Source organism: Conger conger, chromosome 1 (genome assembly GCF_963514075.1).
Source record: "Conger conger chromosome 1, fConCon1.1, whole genome shotgun sequence".
Taxonomy (NCBI): domain Eukaryota; kingdom Metazoa; phylum Chordata; class Actinopteri; order Anguilliformes; family Congridae; genus Conger; species Conger conger.
In genome coordinates, this window is record NC_083760.1 from 46,206,029 (window position 1) to 46,231,129 (window position 25,101).

At 39.3% G+C, this 25,101-nt stretch overlaps 1 protein-coding gene across 8 annotated transcripts in view; it reads left to right on the plus strand.

The window, feature by feature from the left end:
• ikzf1 (IKAROS family zinc finger 1 (Ikaros)) overlaps positions 1-16,003 on the plus strand; it is a 41,665-nt gene extending 25,662 nt beyond the window's left edge. Inside the window, exons 4-8 of one of the 8 annotated variants that reach the window (XM_061241033.1) lie at positions 491-760; positions 4,501-4,668; positions 7,929-8,054; positions 12,948-13,082; positions 14,420-16,003. In XM_061241033.1, the coding sequence (XP_061097017.1) occupies positions 491-760; positions 4,501-4,668; positions 7,929-8,054; positions 12,948-13,082; positions 14,420-15,126 (1,406 nt within the window). In that variant the 3' untranslated portion in view covers positions 15,127-16,003. The remainder of the gene's footprint in view (positions 1-490; positions 761-4,500; positions 4,669-7,928; positions 8,055-12,947; positions 13,083-14,419) is intronic. The other 7 variants (XM_061241043.1, XM_061240992.1, XM_061241050.1 and 4 more) reach the window with 7 other exon arrangements.
• Positions 16,004-25,101: the final 9,098 nt, after the last annotated feature.

Sequence of the window (25,101 nt, forward strand, 5' to 3'; positions counted from 1 at the left end):
CACAAACTTAGTAATATAAAATTATAATAGCTGGACATCAGAGATAATGTTGAGGTTAGTCACTGAACCCAATACAAATAAAATATGCAAAATAAAAGCCACCCCCACCAGTATTTAAAACTTGTTTAAAGCTCAGGTTTTGACACTCTGTGTTTGACTCTCCTTGGTAACACTTTACATGAACACCGCGGCATAAAGCTGACATAACACTGTAATACACATGACATAAAAGCTGAAACAAGATGGCATAACAGATGATGTCAGTTGATGATATAAAAAATAATTGTTATGACAGTCATTTCCCACCACTGCCATCATCAGTTATGCCATCTTGTTGTAGCTTTTATGTCATGTGTATTACAGTGTTATGTCAGCCTTATGCCGTGGTGTTCAAGTAAAGTGTTGCCCTCTCCTTAGAGGTATAGTCACTCTCTACGCCTGTAGACATACAGTACTGACACTAAACAGCGGCCCCTGCCCTCTTTTCCAGCCAGTAATATAAAAGTAGAGGCTCAGAGTGACGAGGAGAATGGGCGTGCCTGTGAGAGGATTGGGGAGGAGGAGGAGGAGAGTGCAGAGGACTTGCGCGTGCTCGATGCCTCAGGAGCCAAACTGAACGGTTCCCACCCGGGCCCAGAAGGGAAGGCCTACTCCCCGGCAGGGGGCATCCGACTCCCGAACGGGAAGCTCAAGTGTGATATCTGTGGGATAGTTTGCATCGGCCCCAATGTGCTGATGGTTCACAAGCGAAGCCACACTGGTAAGAGCTCTGCCCTATACTTTACACCCTTCCATTGCACCTTCCTCACTGAGATACACAAACAAGCCCTTCCATTGCAGCTTCGCCGCGAGAGTGAACAAGCTCCTCCGTTGCACCTCCATAAGAGATGACGGGGGAGTCATTTCGGGAAAAACTAGGGGGTGGCAAAAATTTCGTAATGAATTTACTATAGCAGAAAAGACAGCATGTGTCTATAAGAGTATTTAAAGCCTTAATATTTCCAAACTCATTCTATATTCCCAATATGATATTGTGAAGGGGTAATTAGGCTACATGAAAATAGCAACATGGTTTGAAGCAAAAACACTCTTTTCCAGCAATAGAAGTACTCTCTGAACATAAGCTACATACAATAGATGCAGGACCCCAAACAACATAAGTAGTATACAAATCCACTTATAGGCTAATATGTGACTTTGGGCTTGTTTTTTCTGAAGTTGCTTGAAGAACGGAATTTGCGCATTGCTGTTTTGTTTTTTTTCTTTTGCCTTGTTTTAAGAAGTGGTTGCTTATTTGGAAATTTAGCAAGCAACCTGATTTTGTTTTATTATATTTGAGGTTACTACTGTTTAAGATCACTAGGTTGCATATGAATTTTACTGAATTATACTCCCAGCCCTGGTCCGCAATTGCAAAACATAGCCTACTTGATGTGTTTGATATGTTGTAATTGTTAAAAAATATCTAATGCTAGCTGTTTTCATTCCGTTTTTCTGTGGATTAATTTTTGACATTTTGTTATTCTAGTAAATTGCACCTGGCGCTTCCCTTATTTTTTATTTCCCCTATGCATGTCACTGATGTTGGTTGAATTGAATGTTTTTGCTGAATAATCAGATTTTAGAGTTTAGAGATGTTACAATAGGTATTGAAGTTATTTGAAAGAGGTGGAGGAAATATGTGTAAAACAACTGTTCCACTGCACCTTCACTGAGACTTAAATTAACTTTTCCATCATACATTAAGTGAGAGCCTTAAATGAGCTCTTCCGTTGCACCATCACTGAGAGACTTAAATGAGCTCTTCCATTGCACCTTCACTGAGAAACTTAAATGAGCCCTTCCATTGCACCTTCACTGAGACTTAAATTAACTTTTCCATCATACGTTAAGTGAGAGCCTTAAATGAGCTCTTCCACTGCACCTTCCCTTAGAGACTTAAATATGCTCTTCCATTGCACCGTCACTGAGAGACTTAAATGAGCTTTTCCATTGCACTGAGAGACACGGATGGGGATTAGCCAGGGATAGCAAACCTGAGCCTGAATTCAGGAGTCTTTTCTGAAAAGCCAGAAGGGAAGTGGAAACACATTGCGGGAGTGTTCAATTAGGAGTTGTTCCACTGTGCTGCTCAATATGTTGCCATGGCTTTCTTACAAATCTGAGTTTTGCTGAGATGGGCCTGTGTATACATAAATCATTACTGACACTTTGTCAACATGATTTACCATCCTTGTTTTTTTTAACAAATGATAAAACAGAACTTCAGGTATTCTTGGATGGTAGAAGACCAAACAGGTGTACAGAGAGGATGAAAGAGTACATTTTCCTATCCTTGATTCTATCAGCAGAAACCATCCTATTTAGCTACAGCTTGATTTTAAATTATCAAATGTATCAGCAGGTATTTGGTAGGTTTCATTGAAATAAACAAAGATTTTGATATGATACTCATTTATTATGGAATGTAGCGATTAGAGGATGCCAAAGAGAGGGCAGCACAGTCACATATGTATGATTATGCATTCCTGTTGAAATTGTATTTCATAAAATGTTATACTTTATTCTCATATCTGTGTGATTTACTATTAGGGGTTTATTATTATGAAGATAACACAAATGAAAGTGCAAAAAATCTGAATTATAAACAGAAAATGATGGGGACTTTCATTTTCAACCATATTTCTAATCCCATTTGGATGAAATACATATATGCAATACACATATTTGTATTTCCTGATTTTTATATTTTTCTGTACATTTAATATTGTGACTGTATGTGGTGCTTAAGCATAAATATGACTACATTAACAAAATCACTATGCAGTACATACGTACAGGACATAGATATAATGTTCAAACTGAACTGAGCTTGCACAGCAATCAACCTAGAGAGTAGGACCCCAGTTGAACACTACAATTATTACAGCATTAAGAGTATTTTGTATTTAAAATGGATATTCATTTGTGAAGAATCTAACCACTGGGGGAGAACATTATTCAAAAGGCATTTAACTGCTACTCTTCAGAGACTAATGAAACCAAAAATGGAAAAAAAGGAAATACAAGGAAAATGTAAATGCAGAGGAAGGTATAATAACAGATATAATGAAGTGTCTCTCATTTAAATATAAAATATTCTCTGGTGAAACTGTGCTCTTCAAATGCATTTTTAATGAGTTTCATTTTTTTTATATTTTTTGCTGCTTCACTGGTGGCTTATTTCATAGAGCCTTTGAAAGATGTAGACTGTATTAAAGGCTTTCCTGAGAATGCCACAACACGCGAGACGGGATATTGGTTTATTCCAGAACTGGTGATCAGGAAGAGTGGCTCTCAACACAAAGTGTTTCCTTCACTTTATTTAAATGAGTTTGAATTTGCATTGTGATGTGCCGCTCTGATTTTAGAGACGAAGAAGAAGGGAAAAAATGAGATTTTCAGATCAAATTGACCCAGGCAGTGGTGCGTTACAAAACTGGCAGGTTGAGTCTGAAAGCCTCTTGTTCGATGGCTGTGCCAGGCGGTCGAGAGGCTGGGAGGCGCAGAGAGCAGAGAGGAGAGGGGAAAGGCAGCCCACTCCACATGCCCCGCTCTTTATTCGATTGCATTTCTCTGCAGGTTATCCTGTTGGCTACATTGTTTCAGTGCCCTGGGTTATCGTAGAACAGCAACACTCACATCAAAGCATGATGCTGCTGTTTGCGGAGAAGCTTTAATTCTTTCACAATGCTTGTCAATACAAAGACGTAATTCAAACACGTGCCGGTGGTGGAATTGTTCTTTCGGGGGTCTTGTTGTGCAGACAGATAATGGGGACTCCTCGAGGCTGCAGTGAAGGCGCTGTCTGTCAGTGAGTGTGCGACTAATGCCCACAGTACCCAGAATCCCATCATCCAAACACCAAACACCAATTCAGAAATGGCTCTTATCACTCATGTTCAGTCCAAAGGCAAGTTTGCCAGTTAGAAAATTAGAAGTTAGAAAATATATATTTTAAATAGTAAATATAGCAAGTTTTAGAAACTCAAGCATGCAACCAAACAAATGGTTTAATCTGTGAAAAGGAGGCAAGTAGTGTAAAGATTAGATGTCTTGAGGTGGCTTTGGGGGTGAACAAAATAACATAGGGTCTATCCCCCCAAAAAAAACTGAAATCTGCGGGATAGGGTCTGTCCCAAAATGTTTTTACTGTACAGCAAAGGGTCTGTCTGTTCTGAAACAGTACAGCATGAGAGGGTCTGTCTCTGTACTGTAGTGCATACACTCTAAAAATTGGTTAGAGGAGAAATGGGAACCCTGTGGTCCATAGAGGAACCATAACACACCTATCACAAAGGGTTCCATAAAGAACTAAAAAGGGCTCCCCTATGGAATCAAGCCAAATAACCATTTCAGGACCATTTTGTGTGTGCAGGGGTTGGATAAGTATTGTGTGGCATAGAGTCTGTCAATCTAGAGAGAACTGTACAGCATATGGTTGTTGTCTGTTTTCCTCAGGAGAGCGGCCGTTTCAGTGTAACCAGTGTGGAGCCTCCTTCACTCAGAAGGGGAATCTCCTCCGCCACATCAAGCTGCATTCTGGAGAAAAGCCCTTCAAGTGCCACCTATGCAACTATGCCTGTCGCCGTCGAGATGCCCTCACAGGCCACCTGCGCACACACTCTGGTAGGTACTCTGCAGTGGCTGTGTGGTATAACAGTGGCATGTCCAGCTCTGTTAGGTACTATGGGGGTGGCAGTGTGGTATAGCACTGCCATGCCCAACTCTGGTACATACTCTGGGGTGGCAGTGTGGTATAGCAGCGCCATTCCCATCTCTGGTAGGTACACTGGGGTGGCAGAGTCGTATAGCAGCACAATGCCCAGCCCTGGTAGGTATTCTGGTGTAAAATACCCTGCTGTAAAAACAAGCTATGCCCAATTCTGCCCAAAGCTGAATTTTCAAGCTGGTCATAAACAGGTCTAGCTGGATATGAGCTGGTTAACTTAATCAGATGCCGGTATAAGAAAGCTTTAAGCATATCGTCTTTATTCTAGGCTTTTAATAGCCATTGAAGTCTGATATTGGTGATTGTCAGCATAAGGACCAGAGTTGTGCCAATAACAAAGATGTTATGAAAAAACAAACAATAAGGCCAAACAATAAGTCAACCGTTTAGAACATCATTAAGAAGAAAGACAGCAGTGGTGAACCCAGTAATTGCAAATGGATTGGTAGGCCAAGAAAGACCTCTACAGTTGATTACTGCAGAATTCTCACCATAATGTATAAAAACTCTGAACACCTGCCGATAGATCAGAAACACTTTTCAGGAGACAGGCGTGGATTTGTGTCAGTGACTACTCTGAAGAAATCATGAACATATATAAATGGTAAATGGCAGGCATTTATATAGCGCCTTTATCCAAAGCGCTGTACAATTGATGCTTCTCCATTCACCCATTCATACACACACTCACACACCAACAACGATTGGCTGCCATGCAAGGCCCCGACCAGCTTGTCAGGAGCATTTGGGGGTTAGGTGTCTTGCTCAAGGACACTTCGACACAGCCCGGGCGGGGGATCGAACCAGCAACCCTCTGACTGCCAGACGACTGCTCTTACTGTCTGAGCCATGTCGCCCACATATCTACAGAGGATACACCAGTTAGCTGCAAAAACAGGATGGCCAGGTTACAGTTTGCTCAGAAGAGTCTGCAGAGTGCTGGACAGATAGAATTTGATAGAATGATTGACTTGTATCAGAGTGATGGCAAGAGCAAAGTATGGAGCCTTTAAATGAACTGCCCAAGAATCAAAGCACCCCCATAATCTGTAAAACATGGAGTTACAGCATGGGCAGCTCTTACAGGTGCTGGCTCACTTACCTTCATTGATACCGTATCAGCAGTTAATGAATGCCCCCAAACTCATTGGACCGTGCTTCATCCCACAGCAAGGCAAACATACACCGGGCATACACCCGTCATTCTTCTTAATGATGTTCCGAACCGATGATTTCAGTAAGCCTTTTGTTTGACCTATGTCTCCGGCTGTTTTTCTTTCGCATTTCTCTGCCTCATTTGACTTTACTTTTATTAGTAGAATGCTGGTCCTCATGTTGACAAATGCCAATAACAGGCTCCAAAGGCAATCACAAGACAAAAATCAAGACTAGATACTGAAAGCTTTCTCATACTTGCACTATGGAAATGTTGAATACACCTGGCAAATCAGAAACAGCTGAGAAGCCAACTGTCCAATAACCAATAACTGGATCACACAATATGGATGTAAATATCTTCAAAAGCTGTCCAAAAACTGACTGCATTGTATATAATTGTTCTTATTTTTTATCAATAAGTTGCATTACAGCTACAATCCATTCAAGTGTTGGAGTCCAAAATTCAAGAATGATGGGGGTTTTTAACAAAGTGTTTTCTATTGAATGTCGAAAATGTTGATTCTTCACAAAAAAGGAACTGCATAAAGTTATGACTATGGTGAAGGAAGGCGTGTAGTCTTAGCATGATTCATTTAATATTTATCCAAAATATATTTTATCTAATTTATCCAAAATAATGTTTTAACTCAGGGGTCTGCAACGTTGGGGGACCGCTATGTATGACGGTTTTTGTTCCTACCACAATTACAATCCCGTTATTTTTTCTCAATTAGGTGCTTTTCATGTTTAGGATTATTTACCATCATAAGCTACATTTTGTCAGAAATAGCTATGCATGTCATGAAGAATATAAGAATATAAGTCATGCATATTGTGCTACCTTGCAAGTAAAACATTTGTTTGCCCACAAACATTTTAAACTAAAATGTTCTAATTCAGGACTGAAGGGAATCAATCGGTTCCTAATTGGGTTGTCAAATGCATGTACGCAGACAGTTATTCCTAGAGTAGGATACTGCAAATGTGTGGTTGTATGCGGATAGCTATCTGTCTTGGTAAACGTGGACATGCCTCGGGCTTGTATAGCATACAATGATACAATTGTACAAATCTTCTTACTGCACTAGTCAAGTGACTGCATAGTGCAGATATCCATGTATCCATGCAGTTATATGTGTTTGTGTTAGGACCTTAAAACCATTACATTACATGGCATTTAGCAGACGCTCTTATCCAGAGCGACGTCCAACGAAGTGCAAATCAAACACAAGTATAAGTGCGAAGAGGACCTGAGAGGACAGTACAGTTCCGAGTCCTAGTGTAAACATACAGATAATCAGAACCCTTGAAGAGTACAATCAACTTCCAAACTAGCATACCACAGTTGGCAGCTAGAATAGCCTGAGTACAACAATACAACAGCCAATAAAAAAAAAAAGTTACAATATCTATACAATCTATACATAAGTGCCATTACAGTCTAAGGCTAATCATGGTGGTCAGTTAGGGAGGGAAAGGTGTAGCCTGAAGAGATGAGTCTTCAGTCTGCGCTTGAAGGAGGTCAGAGAGTCTGCTGTTCTGACATCCACCGGGAGGTCATTCCACCACCGTGGAACCAGGACAGACAGCAGTTGTGAGCGTGAAGTGCAGGTGTGGCGAGGGGGAGGCGCCAGACGGCGCAAAGTGATAAAAACACTAGGATGCAGCTTAAATCAAATATAATTTATTATGCAAAATGTTTAATCTTTTTTTTTTTTTTTTTATACTTTACCCCCTTTACACCCAAGGATAAAATAAAAACACCAAAACCAAATAATCAAACAATCACAAACAGCAGTAACATCAATGACCATGCTTGCGTTATCTCTGTATGCCAATTTAACTATCTTAAATGAAACATGAAAGCAGCCATTTTAGTTTAATCTCAATATGACAAGCATTTTATTCATATTTCACTCTAAAAGCTCAGTGTCCATATCATCTGCCCTTTGTACTGTGCCTGCCCCTATTTTAATTGCTTACTTTCCTGGCATTGCAGTGGGAAAGCCTCACAAATGTGCATATTGTGGAAGGAGCTATAAGCAACGTAGTTCACTGGAGGAGCACAAGGAGCGCTGCCACAACTACCTGCAGTGCATGGGCCTCCAGAACAGTATCTACTCAGGTCAGTGCCTTCGAAAGCAGTCTGCTCCATTAAGAAAATGATGTGCATCCAAATGCTAAATCACTATGGATTTACACTTTGGATGGTTGTACAACTGTGAGGTGATGAGCAACTGAATAGAAGCTGAAGATGGAATCTCATTCTTATTGTAACTCTTGTAACGTGTTGTATGAATGCATTTTTGAAACCGTTTTTACAATCAAGGGACACACAGATGACACTGTCATTTTTACTTGTAAAAATGATTAATTTCTTGGAGAGTGAATATTTTAATATCATTGAGAATATCTTTATTTTAATACTTAAAAGAAAATGGTAAAGTAATGCAATTAAAGTAATTGGACATTAATTAATTAAACTGAAAAACGATCAAACTGAAAGATGCCATAAACTCATTTGTGTGAGGTCATAACAGTATGCATGTATGTATGTATGTAATTGTGTATGTATGCACGTATGTGTCCAGAATTATTGGCACCCTTGATAAATATGCACATAAAATATTGTAAACTAAAACAAATACAGCTATTGAGATAAATTTTATTTTCCCACTTGTGTAAAATAGTGTGCTATATTTATCAATAAAACCAAATCAACCAAAGTCTTAAATCTTTCAAAATAGTGTGCTTTATTAATCATTAAAACCAAATCAACTAAAGTCTTACATTTTTCAAATAAAAAAAATATTTTAATACCACATTGGCACCCCTGGCAAAGATGACAGCCATGTGTATTTTCTTATAATTTGTGAAATGGTCAGAGAACACATTTGGAGGGATTTTGTCTAAAACTAGGTCTGGGAAATTGTAACAGCAATTGTAACAGCAATTTCACTGCATATTTGGTTTATCAAAACAACCATTAAACTTTAGTATAATAGTACACATTTTCTCCCTTAGTTTTTTGGGGACTAAAACCAACTATTCCTAACCCTTTGAAACAAAAGTTAGAAAGCATCCAAGCCATTATATCTACATTACAAGCCTCTAACTGAGAGATGTACACATATTATGTATTATAATAATATAATACTCACTGAGCACTTTATTAGGAACACCTGTTCACCAGCTTGTTAATGCACATATTTCATCAACAAATCACGTGACAGCTACTAAATGCATAAAGCATGCAGACATGGTAAAGAGTTTCAGCAGTTTTTCAGACCAAATGTTAGAATGGGGAAGAAATGTGATCAAAGTGACTTGAATAAAGTGGTTTGAATATCTCAGATAACTGCTGATATCCTGGGATTTTCACGCATAACAGTCTCTAGACTTTGCTGAGAATGGTGCAGAGAACAAAAAACATCCAGTGAGCAGCAGTTCTGCGGGCAGATACAGCAGGTCAATGGAGAAGGTTGAACTGGTCAAAACAGGAAGGTGACAGTAACACAAATAACCACACATTACAACAGTGGTATGCAGGAGAGCATCGCTCAACACACAATTAATCAAACATCTTAAGTGGATAGGCTACAGCAGCAGAAGACCAATAAGTCTAAGGAATACCTAATAAAGTGATCACTGAGTGTATATCTGTGTGTACACATAGCAGTGAAACTCCAAATTGCGAAGGGGTATCATATTGAGAAACATAATGGTCCTAGCACTGATCCTTGTGGAATACCATATTTCATCTCAGAGTAGCTGGACTCTTCTTCCTTTAGTTTTACAATAGAATCTCATCAATCTTATTGTTTCAAAAGCTGCACTTACAGTAGGACATTAGTAACCTGAACAAGTGCAGTTTTGGTTCTGTGGCATTGTCAATGTCCTGATTTAATATTTCATGGATGTGGTTTGAGCTAAGGTAAGTACTGAGTTGCTTTGCCACAGTTTTCTCCAGAAATTTCACAGAAGATTATAGATAGGTCTATAGTTTTCCAGCTCTGATCTGAGATTTGGTTTCTTCGAGACTTCTTAAAAACTCCTGACAGTTCCTCTTCCTGGCAACTGTTAGGGAAAAATGCCCTTTTTAACATTTGACAGGTGAGCATCGTCTGATGAAACAGATCCAGTAAAAACACAACAATAGCTATTCTTCTCTTTAACTTTCGTATTTATTTGCAAAGAAATGACAGAAAGTGAGAAAGCTTACCGGCTTTCTGATTTGCATCAGACACAGTAAGACTCTTATACACACTTTTCCCAAAGGGGGGGCTTTACCAAAACAAAATGACATGAAGCTGGCCATGAACATTTATCAGTATTTTGTCTTCTGAATACCCCTTGTTGACCTTGCTGTAAGACCAGAATGTGCTAGCTGAGAAGCAGAGACATTAAGGTCAAAGGCTGTCTGTCTGCTGGAGAGAGACAGAGAAAGACTCATAGTAAGCAGTTAATTCAGAAAGTGGTCTTACACAAGTTTGCAACCATTCCACATGTTTAAATTTTTTTTATTTTATTATTATTATTATTATTTTTATTTTTTTGGCCGTTTTTATTATTATTGTTCAGTGGTATGTTTATGCATTTTGTTGCAAATGCAACAAAATGGGCGACATGGCTCAGGCAGTAAGAGCAGTTGTCTGGCAATCGGAGGGTTGCTGGTTCGATCCCCAGCCCAGGCTGTGTCGAAGTGTCCCTGAGCAAGACACCTAACCCCTAAAAGCTCCTGACGAGCTGGTCGGTGCCTTGCATGGCAGCCAATCGCCGTTGGTGTGTGAGTGTGTGTATGAATGGGCGAATGAGAAGCATCAATTGTACAGCGCTTTGGATAAAGGAGCTATATAAATGCCAACCATTTTTGTACCCATTACCAGACATGACTGTCATTTACCATCTGAATTTACTGTTCTTTTGCTTTTCCCATGCTGATGGATGACAAAGGGAGTTTGCATGCTTGTTACCTCATTTTTATAATCTGATGAAACAGGAAGTGATGGAATGACACAATAGAGTTCCTTTAGATTTACAAAATTAAGTAACATTTTATTGGCAGCAATTAAATGTTTGATTTTATTTACAATAATTGTTATATTGTTATAACTGTGATACATACAGTGAACATCATAATGAATTGGATAGTGACACATTTTTTTGTTATTTTGCACTCTAGAGTGAATTTGAAAGGATACAATGACAGACTGTCACTGCAGACTGTTGGCTTTAACTGATGATTTTTTTTATCAATTTCAAATGAACCGAAATTATAAAACATTTTGTACATAGTCCCCCCATTTCCAGGGCATCAAAATATATATGTGCAGTTTAATATAGAATGTAGAATAAAGTAATAATTTATAATATGTGGTTGCATATCCTTTGCATACAATGACTGCTTGAAGTCTGCGACCCTTAGACAGCACCAACCACTTTTTGGCCATCAAAAACCCTTTTATTGCTCTTACAGTATTATTTCGGGTCATTGTCTTGTTGCAGGATGAAGTCCACACTTTCCTCTTTTCTGGTACATGCTAAACTTTGTCTCATCTGTCCACAAGACTTCCAGAACTCTTTGGGCTCTTTTATGTGCTTTTTAGTAAACTGTAATCTTGCCTTTCTGTTCTTCAGGCTTATCACTGGTTTGCATCTTGTAGTGTACCCTCTGTAGTCCTGCCAGTGTAGTCTTCTACATATGGTAGACTTTGACACATCCACACCTGCATCCAAGGGAGTGTTTTTGATCTGTTGGGCCATTGTCAGGGGGGGTTTCTTCACCATGGAGAGTATTCCCCAAGTCATCCACTACAGTGGTCTTCCTCGGTCTACCGGGTCTTTTGACATAATTGAAACTGTCGACTTGGGCATATCCAGTGTTTTTGCAATGTTCCTGATTTCTGAGCCAGGTTCATTTGCATCAACACTGCTATCTTCCTCATGTTGTCACACCCCAACAACAATCTCCAAAGGTGATTGTAAAGTCTAGAATCAAGGCTACCCATCTACAGCTCCCTTCTGCATTCACTAATGACACAATGAATACACCAGCCTTATGAAACACATCTGTGAAGTCAACAAGTCAACAATTGCTTGTCGTACCTTAAAATTGGGGGGCCATGTACAAAAGGTGCTGTCATTTCTAAATGGTTCATCCAATATGGATAAAAATACCCTCAAATTAAAGCTGACAGTCTGCATTGACAGTCTCTTCAATCTCATTGTTATTATACTCTTTCAAACTGAATGTGCTACAGTACAGAATACAAAAATAATATGTGTCACTGTCCAATTAATTATGGTGCTCACTGTATATATAATAATTTTGACAGAAAATTATTTTTCAGAAAAACTGGGGTTACTTAATAAAAACACAATAGCATATGCATTGAAGTAAAAGTATATAGTTTTCCCATGTGTTTGAACATGACAAAACATAAAAACCTATCTTTCTAAACTTATCTTTGCTATTTATTATATGCTGCCTTTTTTCCTTCATTTTAATCAAGAGTGCCAAAATCCTATGTATGTATGTATGTATGTATGTATGTATGTATGTAGCTGTTTCCCAAATTAAGTGGTGGAATTATCCTTGCAAATTTTAGATTTGTCAAGCCCAATAAGGTATTTTTGTACTAAGATATGTGGCAAACTGGATATGAGGAGATTCAACAACACAGCAGGGAAAAACAGAATCATATTTGCACATTAGCTGTGTGTAATTCAACTTCCCATTAGCTGTGGACATTGACTGTATGCTTTAGCCAAGTGTGTTGTGTAGCTGCGTGAGATATGTGATTCAGGACCTCTGGTGCCTCCTGCCCTCATGAGGCAGTAGTATTAAGTTTGAGGCCCGTTGTCTTAGCATTGCCTTTGACTGGATTATTACTTTTGCCTTTTGTGGGTGTTGAGCAGTAATTGGCATATTTTTGCCATCAGTACCGACCTTGTGGATTTGATGGGACAGATCTACTTATTTTATCTCTAAACATTACTTTTCTGTCTTGCTTTCCAGTAGTAAAGGAAGAAAGCACCCAGAATGAACTGAGTGAAGACTTAAGCCAGACCGGGACAGAGAGGGCATTGCTGCTAGACAGACTAGCTAATAATGTAGCCAAACGTAAGAGTTCTATGCCACAGAAGTATGTGGGTAAGGGCTAAAGTATGTTTCTTTGTGTTTCTTTAACAATCGGCTGTGTACTGACCTGTATAATACAGGTGTTAACTGGACTAAATAATATGATAGAAGCAGGTTATTTAATATTCCTGTTGCCCTTCTGTTTTGATGTGCTACTCTTTGTTGTTCATGTTATTTACAGGCTGGTGATCAGAGAATGTGATCATAATGGCGATCAGCCAAAATATTTAATATTAAACTGTCAAAAAAGTAGTGTTTGAAAGTCCTTTGTTAACTTTGGGTAGTTAGTAATGATACCACTTGGATAAATTTACATTATTAGAAATGACTATGTAATTAATTATAGAAATGAACAGATCGCTTCCTTTCCATCCAAATGGAAGAGTAGAATGTGAAATAACAGAATGAGTTAGTTCTGCATATCTGCTGTACCTTTCACATTTTGCACGTTTATGCGTGCATGATTAAAATAAATCTGCTTTTTAAAATTAAATATGATTGATATATGTTAACCTCATTTGTCAATGGGAGAGAGATCCTGAACAGAGGGAAAAGACTGCTTGAGCTTTTCTGCTTAGGCCCTGTTGTCAGAATCAGGATGATTGATTTTATTCCCCTCTGTGAGACTGACTGTATGGACAGTTGGTTGATTTTAGTCCCTCTATGAGGTTAGTCTGCTGGTTTTGGTCCCTCTTTGAGTCCTATGGTCAGTGTGTTGGTTTTAGTCCCTCTTTCAGAAATGTGGTCAGTTTGTTGATTTTATTCTTCTTATTATTTTATTATTATTTGTGGGAATTATAGCTGGATTAATGTAAATTATAGTCCCCTTTTGTGGAATTTATGGTTGAAATGATGCTGCCTCTTTGGTACTTGTGATAAGATTAATTTGTCATCTGTGCAATTTAGCCTGAAAGAAGAGGCTCACACCAAGCTAAGAAATCCTCTCTGGGCAGCAGCAAATTAAGTTCCTAAATCAGCCAATATTACACATTAAAAGCCTGGACTGACTAAAGGGTGATAGTTTATTTCTCAAGACAATGTCACAAATTGTTTGGTCCCCTGGTTTGTTGGCAGGCCATTTGGGACAGAGGATGGAGCATGGAAACATATCCTGCATATATGAATAAAGCTAACTGGCAAAACTACTACAGACTGGACAATATTGTGCAATACAACAAAGCATATTAAAATATTGTTCAAATTGTACAAATAAGCTTTTGTTAGAAACAGGACATTAAAAAGAAAAAAATACAGAATGAATCAAATTGTAAATAAAAATGCTTACTGATTGCTGCTAATAATTGCTGATAGAAACAATCCATTGACGGATCCTAATCTCTGTCTCTTAGGTGAGAAGCGCTTGTCGGATCTGCCCTACGACAGCGGGGCCCCCGGCTTCAAAGAAACCGAGCTGATGCAGCCTCACGTCATCGACCAGGCCATCAACAGCGCCATCAGCTACCTGGGGGCCGAGTCTCTGAGGCCGCTGGTGCAGACCTCCCCGGCCTCCTCCTCAGACGTGGGCATCTACCCCCTGCACAAGCCCCTGTCCGACAGTCACAATGGCCACGGCCTGTCAGCTAAAGACAGTGCGGCCGAGAACCTGCTCCTGCTGTCCAACGCCAAGTCGGCATCCAGCGAGCGAGACGGCTCCCCCAGCCACAGCGGGCAGGACTCCACCGACACGGAGAGCAACAACGACGAGCGGCCAGCGGGAGGCACCGGCCTCATCTACCTGACCAACCACATCGCTGCCGGGGCGCGCAACGGGGCTCTGCCGCTGGTGAAGGAGGAGCAGCGGCAGTACGAGTCTCTCCGGGCGGCAGCCCTGGAGGTGGCCTCCGACACCTACAAGGTGCTGAGCAGCGAGGGGGAGCAGGTGAGGGCATATCGCTGCGAACACTGCCGCATCCTCTTCCTGGACCACGTCATGTACACCATCCACATGGGCTGCCACGGCTTCCGAGACCCCTTCGAGTGCAACCTGTGCGGCTACCGCAGCCAGGACCGCTACGAGTTCTCGTCTCACATGACCCGTGGGGAACACCGCTTTTGAACTCACACGCTCGTGTTCGCACACGAGCACACACAAAGACAGACACATACACACACACTGCAAAAAAAACTAAGTATAAGTCAGTCTTAACAAGCATCTTAGTCTTATATTTAGACTTAAAATCTTATTTCTATTACTTTTTTGTTAAATGAGACAAAAAGCCAGTGAGGTGAGAAAGTTTGACTCATTTCAAAATTTGGGTGAGACAATTTCACTTGTCAAGCAAACAAGCTAATATTTTCTACTTATTATGAGACTAAAAATGTTTTTTAAGACAGCCATTTTTTGCAGTGTGTTCATGCTTACAGTAGTGTGTAAAAATGTGGGTACCCCTGGTCAAAAAGCCTTTTACAATGAATATCTAAGTGAACAGAAGCAAACCTGACGTTGCAAATGGTACAACGTTAAACATGACACATTTCTTCAAATTTTAAAGCAAGATTACATTTTACTTCAAATTTTTACAGTTTCAGAATAATAAAAACAGGAAAAAGGCCTTGTGCAAAAGTTTGGGAGCCCTGTCAGTTAGTACTTTATAACTCCTTGTCGGGCAACTATAACAACATGTAAACACTTCCTGTAGCCAGCTAAGAGTCTTTCAATTCTCTCTTGTGGAATTTTCCCCATTCTTCCTGGCAGAACACCTCTAGCTCAGAAATATGCTTCGGCCTCCTAGCATGTACAGTATTTTTGAGATCTCTCCACAGATTTTCAATAATATTCTGGTCTGGGAACTGTGGTGGCCATTCCAAAACATTCATCCGTCTTTCCTGGAGGTACTTGAACAAGGTTGATTTCGAGGTATGCTTTGGATCATTGCCTTACTGGAAAATCCAACCTCCCTTCAACTTCAATGTCTGGACTGACCTTTGAACATTAGACTGACTGAAATCTATTCTTCCTTCCACTTTCACAATATTTCCTGTGTCCCCAGCTGCCACACAACCCGAACACATAATGGATCCACCTCCATGCTTCACAGTTGACAAGGTGTTCTTCTCTACAAAGGCTTCACCCTTTTTTCTCCAAGTACATTGTTCCAAAAGGCTTCAGGCTTCTCAATGTTTTCTTTTGCTTGCTTCAGACGCTTAATTTTGTGTTGAGATCATTCTTTCTGGCAACTCGGCCATGTAGGTTGTTTAAAGTCCGTTGTATTGTTGTCCCTTGAACAGCTAGACTTGTGTCTGCTACTCTTTTTTGCAGCGATGTGGGTTCTTCTGAAGATTTCTCACCAGGTCGTAGGTGAGTCTATCTGAAATCTTTCTTGTTCTCCCAGACCTTGCCTTGACTTCAACTGTTCAATTAATGTTCCATTTTCTGTTAATGATTCTGATAGTGGAAATAGGTAGATTGAAACATTGAAATAGTTTTTGTGGCCTTCTCCTTCTTGGTGGGAATGAACCATCTTCATTCTGAAATCCATGACAGCTGTTTAGAGGAACCCATGGTTGTTAACATGAGGCAGAACAATCAGTGCAGTTGGATACTTTAGAAGGTATGGAGTTGCTTCAGAATAAAAAGTTTAGCCCTGGTATTATACTCAGATGACTCATTGAAGCCCTAACAAATTAATCACAGGGTCTGGCCTTAGTAATTTAAATCAAAGAATAATCCAAAAGTGTTCTCAAACTTTTACACGGGGCCCTTTTCCTTTTTTTTAAAAATAATTTATAAACAGTAAAAAATGAAAATAAAAAGCAATCTTGCTTTAAAATGTGCAGAAATGTCTCATGTTTAACTCATATGTACCATTTAGAGTTCAGGTTTGCTTTTGATCACATACAGATTCATTGTAACAAACATTTAAACCAGGGCTGCCAAAATGGTTGCACCCCACTGCACACAGACATACAGACATACAGACATAGGTACATGCATACACTCTGTCTAATTCTAAATCATTTTAATCGCATCGTTCATTGAAATAATTGTAACCTACTGTGCTTCACAGATAAGGAAATATAAATTATTAGTCTCAACAAAAGAGAAAAAAGAGCTGACAACACCTGTAATCAGAAATAATAATAACTAAAACTTCATCAAATGAAATATACTGAAATGGAAATACCCTTGAACAGATGCCATGTATTATCTGTAGTTATTTAAAGAGGGTAAATAGATATAATAAAATTATATAAAGGTATATAAATCAAAATATAGTACATTAAAAACAAAAAAACAATACTTACCTAAAAGCTTAAAACTTAAAAGCATTGAAATTATTTTGTGTGTGTGTACACATACACAAACAAATACACATATACACATGCACACACAGACATAAGATGGGTCATTGTTATACACTGTGCTGAAATTGCATGAATTCTTGTGTAATGTGCAGCTGACTTGATCTCAAAATATTTTCTCTAAAATATTATGAAGGATGATAATAGATGGATAGATGAAGTTTGATAACATATGAATTGTTTGCATTCATAACTTTTTTTCTACACAGTTACTATATCTGTGATTCATTTTCACTCTCCTATAATCACATTGAAATGTCAATAAATCAAACTAAATAGAAAAAATATGTAATATTGATGGGTTCTATACTAATGTATAGTGCAACTGCCAAGCCAACATAAACAAACCATATTCAAACAAAATCCATCATATGATCATAAGTGCAAAAGAAAAACTGGAAAAAGGTGTGGCCTGAAATGTGTGGCAACCAGACTGGAGGTGGAACCTGTTTTAAAGAGGAAATGAGCTTGTGCCTGATGAATCCACCTGTTTTTTTAACTTTATTGTCTCTGTTTTTTTTTTTTGTTTTTTTTTATATATAACACACTCACACAGATAATATAATAGAGTATATCATATGTTAAAAGAAAGCAACAAACCTATTTGTTAATGTAGTGGTATGTCAATATGAGATGTTATATGTAGGTACAGTATCATTATTCCACACAGATATTTTTTATATATTTTGGAGTTTGTGATAATGCTGTAGTCCAGTGTGTTTAATGATTAGCAAATACCATACACCCTTTTCTGTACCTCAGATCCTGACAAAAGGTTTGACATTACACTTACAGTAATAACAACTTGAAGGAGAAGGGCCAGACCGGTCAAAGCTGACAGGAAGGTGACAGTCACGCAAATAACCACACATTACAGTGGTTTGCAGCAGAATATCTCTGAACATAAAATAAGTGGATAGGCTACAGCAGCATATGTTTCACCAATAAGTGAAAAAAATATAATAAAGTATAATAAATACCTACTAAAGTACTAAGTGAGTGAATGTAGTACCTTAAAAGAATATGAATATGTTGGCAACCTTTAGGAACTTTTGCTTGGTGATTTTCACTGAATCTTGGTAACTGTATGTTTAAAATTCTGATATTGATGATATTGATATTTTTATCTGATGAGCTCTATGCTGTCCCTCATAAACTAGAACTGTAAAAACCGGAGGGAATGCCCTGAGAATCTGAAAAGTTCATGTACAGTGTCTTCTCAATGCCCCATCTGTTATATTGATTATGTACATTGTGTAAAAAATTTTTTTACATGCTTGCGTCTGTTGTGGTGTAGTGCTTACACTTTGAAATTTAAAGTCTGTACCCTAAAATGCATATCATTCTGTAAACTGCATGTACATAAAGTGTAAAATATATCTTCCATGCAAAAATACACATACAATGCATTGTTAAAAATATGAGCCAATGATATCAGAATGAACATATTCACTTGTAAATGCTATCATGGTTGGAAAGAGGGAGTAGGACTAAAGATCTTCTGTTTGAGCAGTATTGTTGGTTTGTATCTCTTTGTATGACATGAAAGCATACAAATCTGACCAACAAATAACAAATCTGCTACTTAATTAATTCATGTATGTTTAAGGTAGTTGTTACCATGGTATTGAAGAAAATAACAATGTTATGTCAATTGTATGCTGTTTTGTATATTATTTAATTTGAACACACAGTCATTTTTAAAACAAACATATATTGGTGAATTTATAACCAAAGGACATCATATAGGTTAAATGAATTAAAAAGCATTGACTGTGAACTTTGTTGTTGAAACATTATTACCTGATATTATTATTTAAAGTAGATATTTGTGCATATGTATGTCCTTATTTCTGCACTTTTGTGTTTAAAGGAAAAATTCAGTGCACTCCATAATGTTGTTACTTATGTGAATTGTGGTAGCACGCTATACCAAATACAGTTTTATAGATTTTTGTGAGTTATAAAGTGCACCTTCTTAAACTCATTGTAATACAATTCCCATCTTGCATTTCAAAAATATCTCAAAGATGTCACAGGCAATGACTTTGCAATGTACTATGGGGGCTTCAGGCAATGGAGACATGGAAATAGTAATGTACACCATCTCAAAAGATAAGCTTTAAATGATAGGAGCATCATTCTTGACACACCAAATTGCTTATTCGACAGAGTACATGTACCCGTACATGTATAAATGGTTGCTCTTGAAAGAAATTAAAAATAGCTGTATACATGCTGGACATACACATATTTTTTGTATTAAACAGGAGTGGAGTAATTTGTCTCAATCTTTGAATGCTATCTTGTCAAGCACATTATTACACAAATTGTATTTTGAGTGTGTTATATCGTCTGCATATAGTAGTTTTTATGTTTCTGGGTGAAAATGTTCTTTATTCCTTTATTATTTCATTATTTGTAAAAGATATGCTTGCAAACAAACTATTAAACATCCAGACCAAGCCTTACTATTCTTGAGTGTACTAAGTACAGTGTGTTTCCACTGGAGAGTTGTAAATTCATTAGACTCATTGTTTAATGTAGCCAAGTTTTCAGATTTGGGGACAATTTTGCATTTGCATGTAACTTGAATTAGAATTTGTCTTTAACATTTTAAAGTCACATAAATTAATTCACACAAAATATTCATAACACCAAATATAGTAAATAATGTGCGAACTGACTATTACATTTAAGGGGATTAATTATCAAGAGTGACTGCGTTGGGATGGGTGGGCCTGGGTGGACCACAACCACCTAAAGAATATCCTGGCCTACCCATTTATTTTGGCTGCATGCACTCAATTGTGAAAGCCCACGTAAGACGTTCTGGCCTAATTCTATGCAGGTCAAGGCCAACTTTACTGGATGAATATTTCTGCCTATGCTACTGACCAAGAGACTCAAATTTGTCCGTTTTGATTGCCATTTGTTGTATAGCTACTAGAACCGTTATCAGCATTACATGGGCTTTTTTCATGGCCTAAATGTTTAGCTGTACATGACTAAATAATGTCATGTAGGGGGGGGGGCATTGGTGGTTCTTGTACAGTTCCTTTTAGCCTCCATACTATGCTCTTGTCATTACTCTGATACAGGTCAATCTTGATTGTTTGATTTGCATCTTACAGAATACCCTCAGCAAACTTGTTTGTGAAGTCCATGCCTGCCTCCTTAAGAGTGTTTCTGCAATTTCTCTTTGCAGTTACTGAGCTCACCGGTGCTCTTTCTTTCTTCTCAATGATGTTCCACATCATTCACATAAATATTGGTAAGTCTATTGTTTGACCTATGTATCTGACTGGTTTTTCTTATTTCTCAGCCTCATAACTGTCATTGGCAGGACTCCAATTCTCATGTTGAGAAACACCAATAACAGACTCCAAAGGCAATCATAGCCTAGACTCAAGACTAGATACTGAAAGCTTTCTTATCCCTGCACAGAGGAACCAATTGAATACATCTGACTAATTAGAAACAGCTGAGGCCAACTGTCCAATTAGTTTTTGTCTCATAAATTGGGGGGGTATGTATGAAAAGGGATGTAATTCCGATACAGATCAGCTGATATTGAAGTAAACAGTGCTGGAGATATAGGCGGTCCAGCCAGTGGAGAGCTGTCTCTACATAAAAAAGCCAGTTCATTCACAGGCCCTTGTAACTGAGACATTCAGTAACCATATGTTTAGTAACTTAGTGCCATCTGCTTTATATAGACGCACTTTATTGGGAACACCTCTACATCTACTTATTCATGTGTTTATCTAATCGGCCAATCGTGTGGCAACAGGGCAATATATAAAATCAGGCAGGTAGATACGGGTCAGGACGTTCAGTTAAATGTTCACATCAACCATTAGGATGGGGAAGGAATGTGATCTAAGTGACCGCGGAATGATCATTGGTGCCAGAGAGGGTGGTTTCAGTATCTCAGAAACTGCTGTATTCCTGGGATTTTCATGCACAACAGTCTCTAGAGTTTGCTGAGAAGGTGTGAAAAACAAAAAAACATTCAGTGAGCAGCAGTTCTGCAGGCAGTCACGCCTTATTAATGAGAGAGGTCCAAGAGGAGCGGAATTCATCATAGACGATAACAACTTCATATAAGCAAATTAAGCATTAAATTGTTCTACAAGCACAAAATTACAGGGCTCCAGATAATCCGCAAATTATCACTATGCAGCTTTCGTTGCTTTTTAAAAATGTTTGTAGTTACGAACATATGGTCAGATTTGTGTACCAAATGCAAAGATGACATTATCTGTCCTGGGATGGTCAGTCTCACAGGCTGTACCAACACATTCGTGCCATCATCATGCCAATTAAATCAGGGTTTTAAGTCGCACGAGTCAGGAAGATAGATTAATACAGACGCACTGTTGGTGGCATTAAGATGGTCCAATTTTGTCACGATGAAAAGGGAAGCATTATGGGCGTTTTAGCCTGGACGATCTAAAACACAGAACATTACTTTTTACACACTGAAATCCCATCGTATTCAATATATAGCTAAGTATTTAAACCATGAAAAACACTTTGATTCCAGACTTCAACATTAGGTAGTTCGCTTACATTTACATCAGTGAGCAGTATACCGGAAGTATCATTCCCTATACATCTACTTTACCTACTCATAAGCCTTCCCGGTTATTCGTATCTCCTTAGCAACAGCTTTCCCACCACTGTCACTGGGGAGAACCTTGTCATTGTATGCTCAAATTGATTCCATATGTGACTAATCCACACCTAATTCTTTGATAAGTCAGTCTACAGTAACTGGTGGAATCAACCAGTAAGTCAAAACAAACTTGATATCAAATTAAAATTAAATGAATTAATGATGGTATGAAAATCATAAATTCTTTATTGAAAGTAGGCTCAACTACTTCCAATTTACGAAACAGGAGACATAGATAAGACATTAAACTGCAAATACCAGGAGAGAGAGAGAGAGAGAGAGAGAGAGAGAGAGAGAGAGAGAGAGAGAGAGAGAGAGAGAGAGAGAGAGAGAGAGAGAGAGAGAGACAGAGAGAGAGAGAGAGAGAGAGAGAGAGAGAGCAGATAAGGCAGACCTTGCGACCTTGCCAGAGTATTACCACAGGAACCAGCACCAAAATAAAAATAAAAATCCTTCTCCTCCAAGGATCCAAATTCTAACACACAAGCCTGCGGCCATCTTAAATACCTTAGCCAGGCTACCCAGAGATGCTTGCCTTGATTGGGTGGTGCCAAGTTAAGGTGTGGAAGGAAGGGGTTTTAGTCTCATGTTCATGGTTCATGGTTTTAGTCTCTTTTTAATGAGACCAAAGGAGTATTATGAGCAGGGGGCAGGAGGAGTGAATATTAGGAGGGGAGGCCGGAGGAGTGAATATTAGGAGAGGGGGCAGGAGGAGTGAATATTAGGAGGGGGGGCAGGAGGAGTGAATATTAGGAGGAGGGGGGCAGGAGGAGTGAATATTAGGAGAGGCGGCAGGAGGAGTGAATATTAGGAGAGGGGCAGGAGGAGTGAATATTAGGAGCTGGGGCAGGAGGAGTGAATATTAGGAGGGGGGCAGGAGGAGTGAATATTAGGAGAGGGGGCAGGAGGAGTGAATATTAGGAGAGGGGGCAGGAGGAGTGAATATTAGGAGGAGGGGGGCAGGAGGAGTAAATATTAGGAGGGGGGGCAGGAGGAGTGAATATTAGGAGGGGGGGCAGGAGGAGTGAATATTAGGAGGAGGGGGCAGGAGGAGTGAATATTAGGATGGGGGGCAGGAGTAGTGAATATTAGGAGGAGTGAATATTAGGAGTTGGGGGCAGGAGGACTGAATATTAGGAGGAAGGGGCAGGAGGAGTGAATATTAGGAGGGGGGGCAGGAGGAGTGAATATTAGGAGGGGGGGCAGGAGGAGTGAATATTAGGAGGAAGGGGCAGGAGGAGTGAATATTAGGAGGAGGGGGCAGGAGGAGTGAATATTAGGAGGGGGGCAGGAGTAGTGAATATTAGGAGGAGTGAATATTAGGAGTTGGGGGCAGGAGGAGTGAATATTAGGAGGAAGGGGCAGGAGGAGTGAATATTAGGAGGGGGGGCAGGAGGAGTGAATATTAGGAGGGGGGGCAGGAGGAGTGAATATTAGGAGGAAGGGGCAGTAGGAGTAAATATTAGGAGGGGGGCAGGAGTAGTGAATATTAGGAGGAGTGAATATTAGGAGTTGGGGGCAGGAGGAGTGAATATTAGGAGGGGGGGCAGGAGGAGTGAATATTAGGAGGAGGGGGGCAGGAGTAGTGAATATTAGGAGCTGGGTGCACAAGGAGTGAATATTAGGAGCTGGGACAGGAGGAGTGAATATTAGGAGGAGGGGGGCAGGAGGAGGAATGAATATTAGGAGGGGGGCAAGAGGAATGCTTTAGAAATCGTTTTATACCCTTGCCTACAAAAAATGGCTTGGTTTTTCTTCTGACATGCAATGTGAATTGAGGAACCTTATATACACAGGTGTGTGTCTTACTGAACTATGTCCAATCAATTCAATTTCAAGCCAATTCCAATCTCCAATCAAGTTGTAGACACGGCTCAAGGATAATTGAAGCAAACAGGATGCACCTGACCAAAATTTGGAGTGCCACAGCAATGTGAGATTTCAGTTTTTGATTTTGAATAAATTTGCTAAATTTCTAAAAACCTGTTTTTACTTTGTCATTATGAGTTATTGAATATAGATTGAAGGGCAAAATTAAATTTTTTATCCATTTCAAATGTATTGTCAATACAATACAAAGTGCTAAATGTGAAGGGGTCGGTGTAATTTTATGTAAAGAGGGGCAGAGTAGGTGTAAATTTGTGTAAACAAGGCGGGGTGGATGTAGGTTGGTACTGAGAGTGGTGTAGGTCATGGAGCAGGGCGTAAAGAGGTTTAGGCCAGGGGTATCCAATCATGTGCAGGTTTTCATTCCAACTTCACTACACCGCTGAATTAATTAATTTATACACATTCAATCAGAGAAGAGGGAACTAATTAGTGAAATCAACTGGTGAATTGATTTGCTGGAATGAAAACCAGCTTAGCCTCCATGGCACATGATTGGGCACCCCTGGTCTAGGCTGTGGCAATGATGGTGTCGGTTGGTACAGATGGCAGTGAGTGGGTGGAGATACAGGCATTCCTCAGAGAGTGTGGCTGAGGTGGAGCAGAGGAGTCTGCATGCCCAGTGAGGAAGCTAATCAGCTCTATAAAGGGACAACGGCAGACAGATGGCTGCTCTGTGATTCGGCAAAAACGGGAAACAGCTGTAGCCAGTGCTGCTCCCCCACGCTTCAATGGAGCCTCTGCGGAGAGAGCACATTTGCATAGGCAGGATTATCTGGTATCCGGCCTGGATCACAGGCCCAAATCTGGACTCTCACTTCTGCTTTCTCTGTACAACTCAGCTGAGAACTCACTAATCTCCCCCCACCCCCTCCAGAAGTAAGGGACTGTAAAGGAATGGAATCCACTAATTAACAATGACTGTTGTTAGAAAATATAGTGACTTACATTTTTGCACTTTGTGTAGATTTAATTTTAAATGGATACAATTTTTGGCCATCAATCTACACTCAATAACCCATAATGACAAAGTGAAAACATGAAGAAATTTTTGCAATTGTATTTAAAAAAAATTTTTTTTAAAAAAGACCAGTATTCAGACCCTTAATTTAGTACTTTGTAGAAGCCCCTTAGGCAGCAATGAGCCTTGACTCTTCTTGG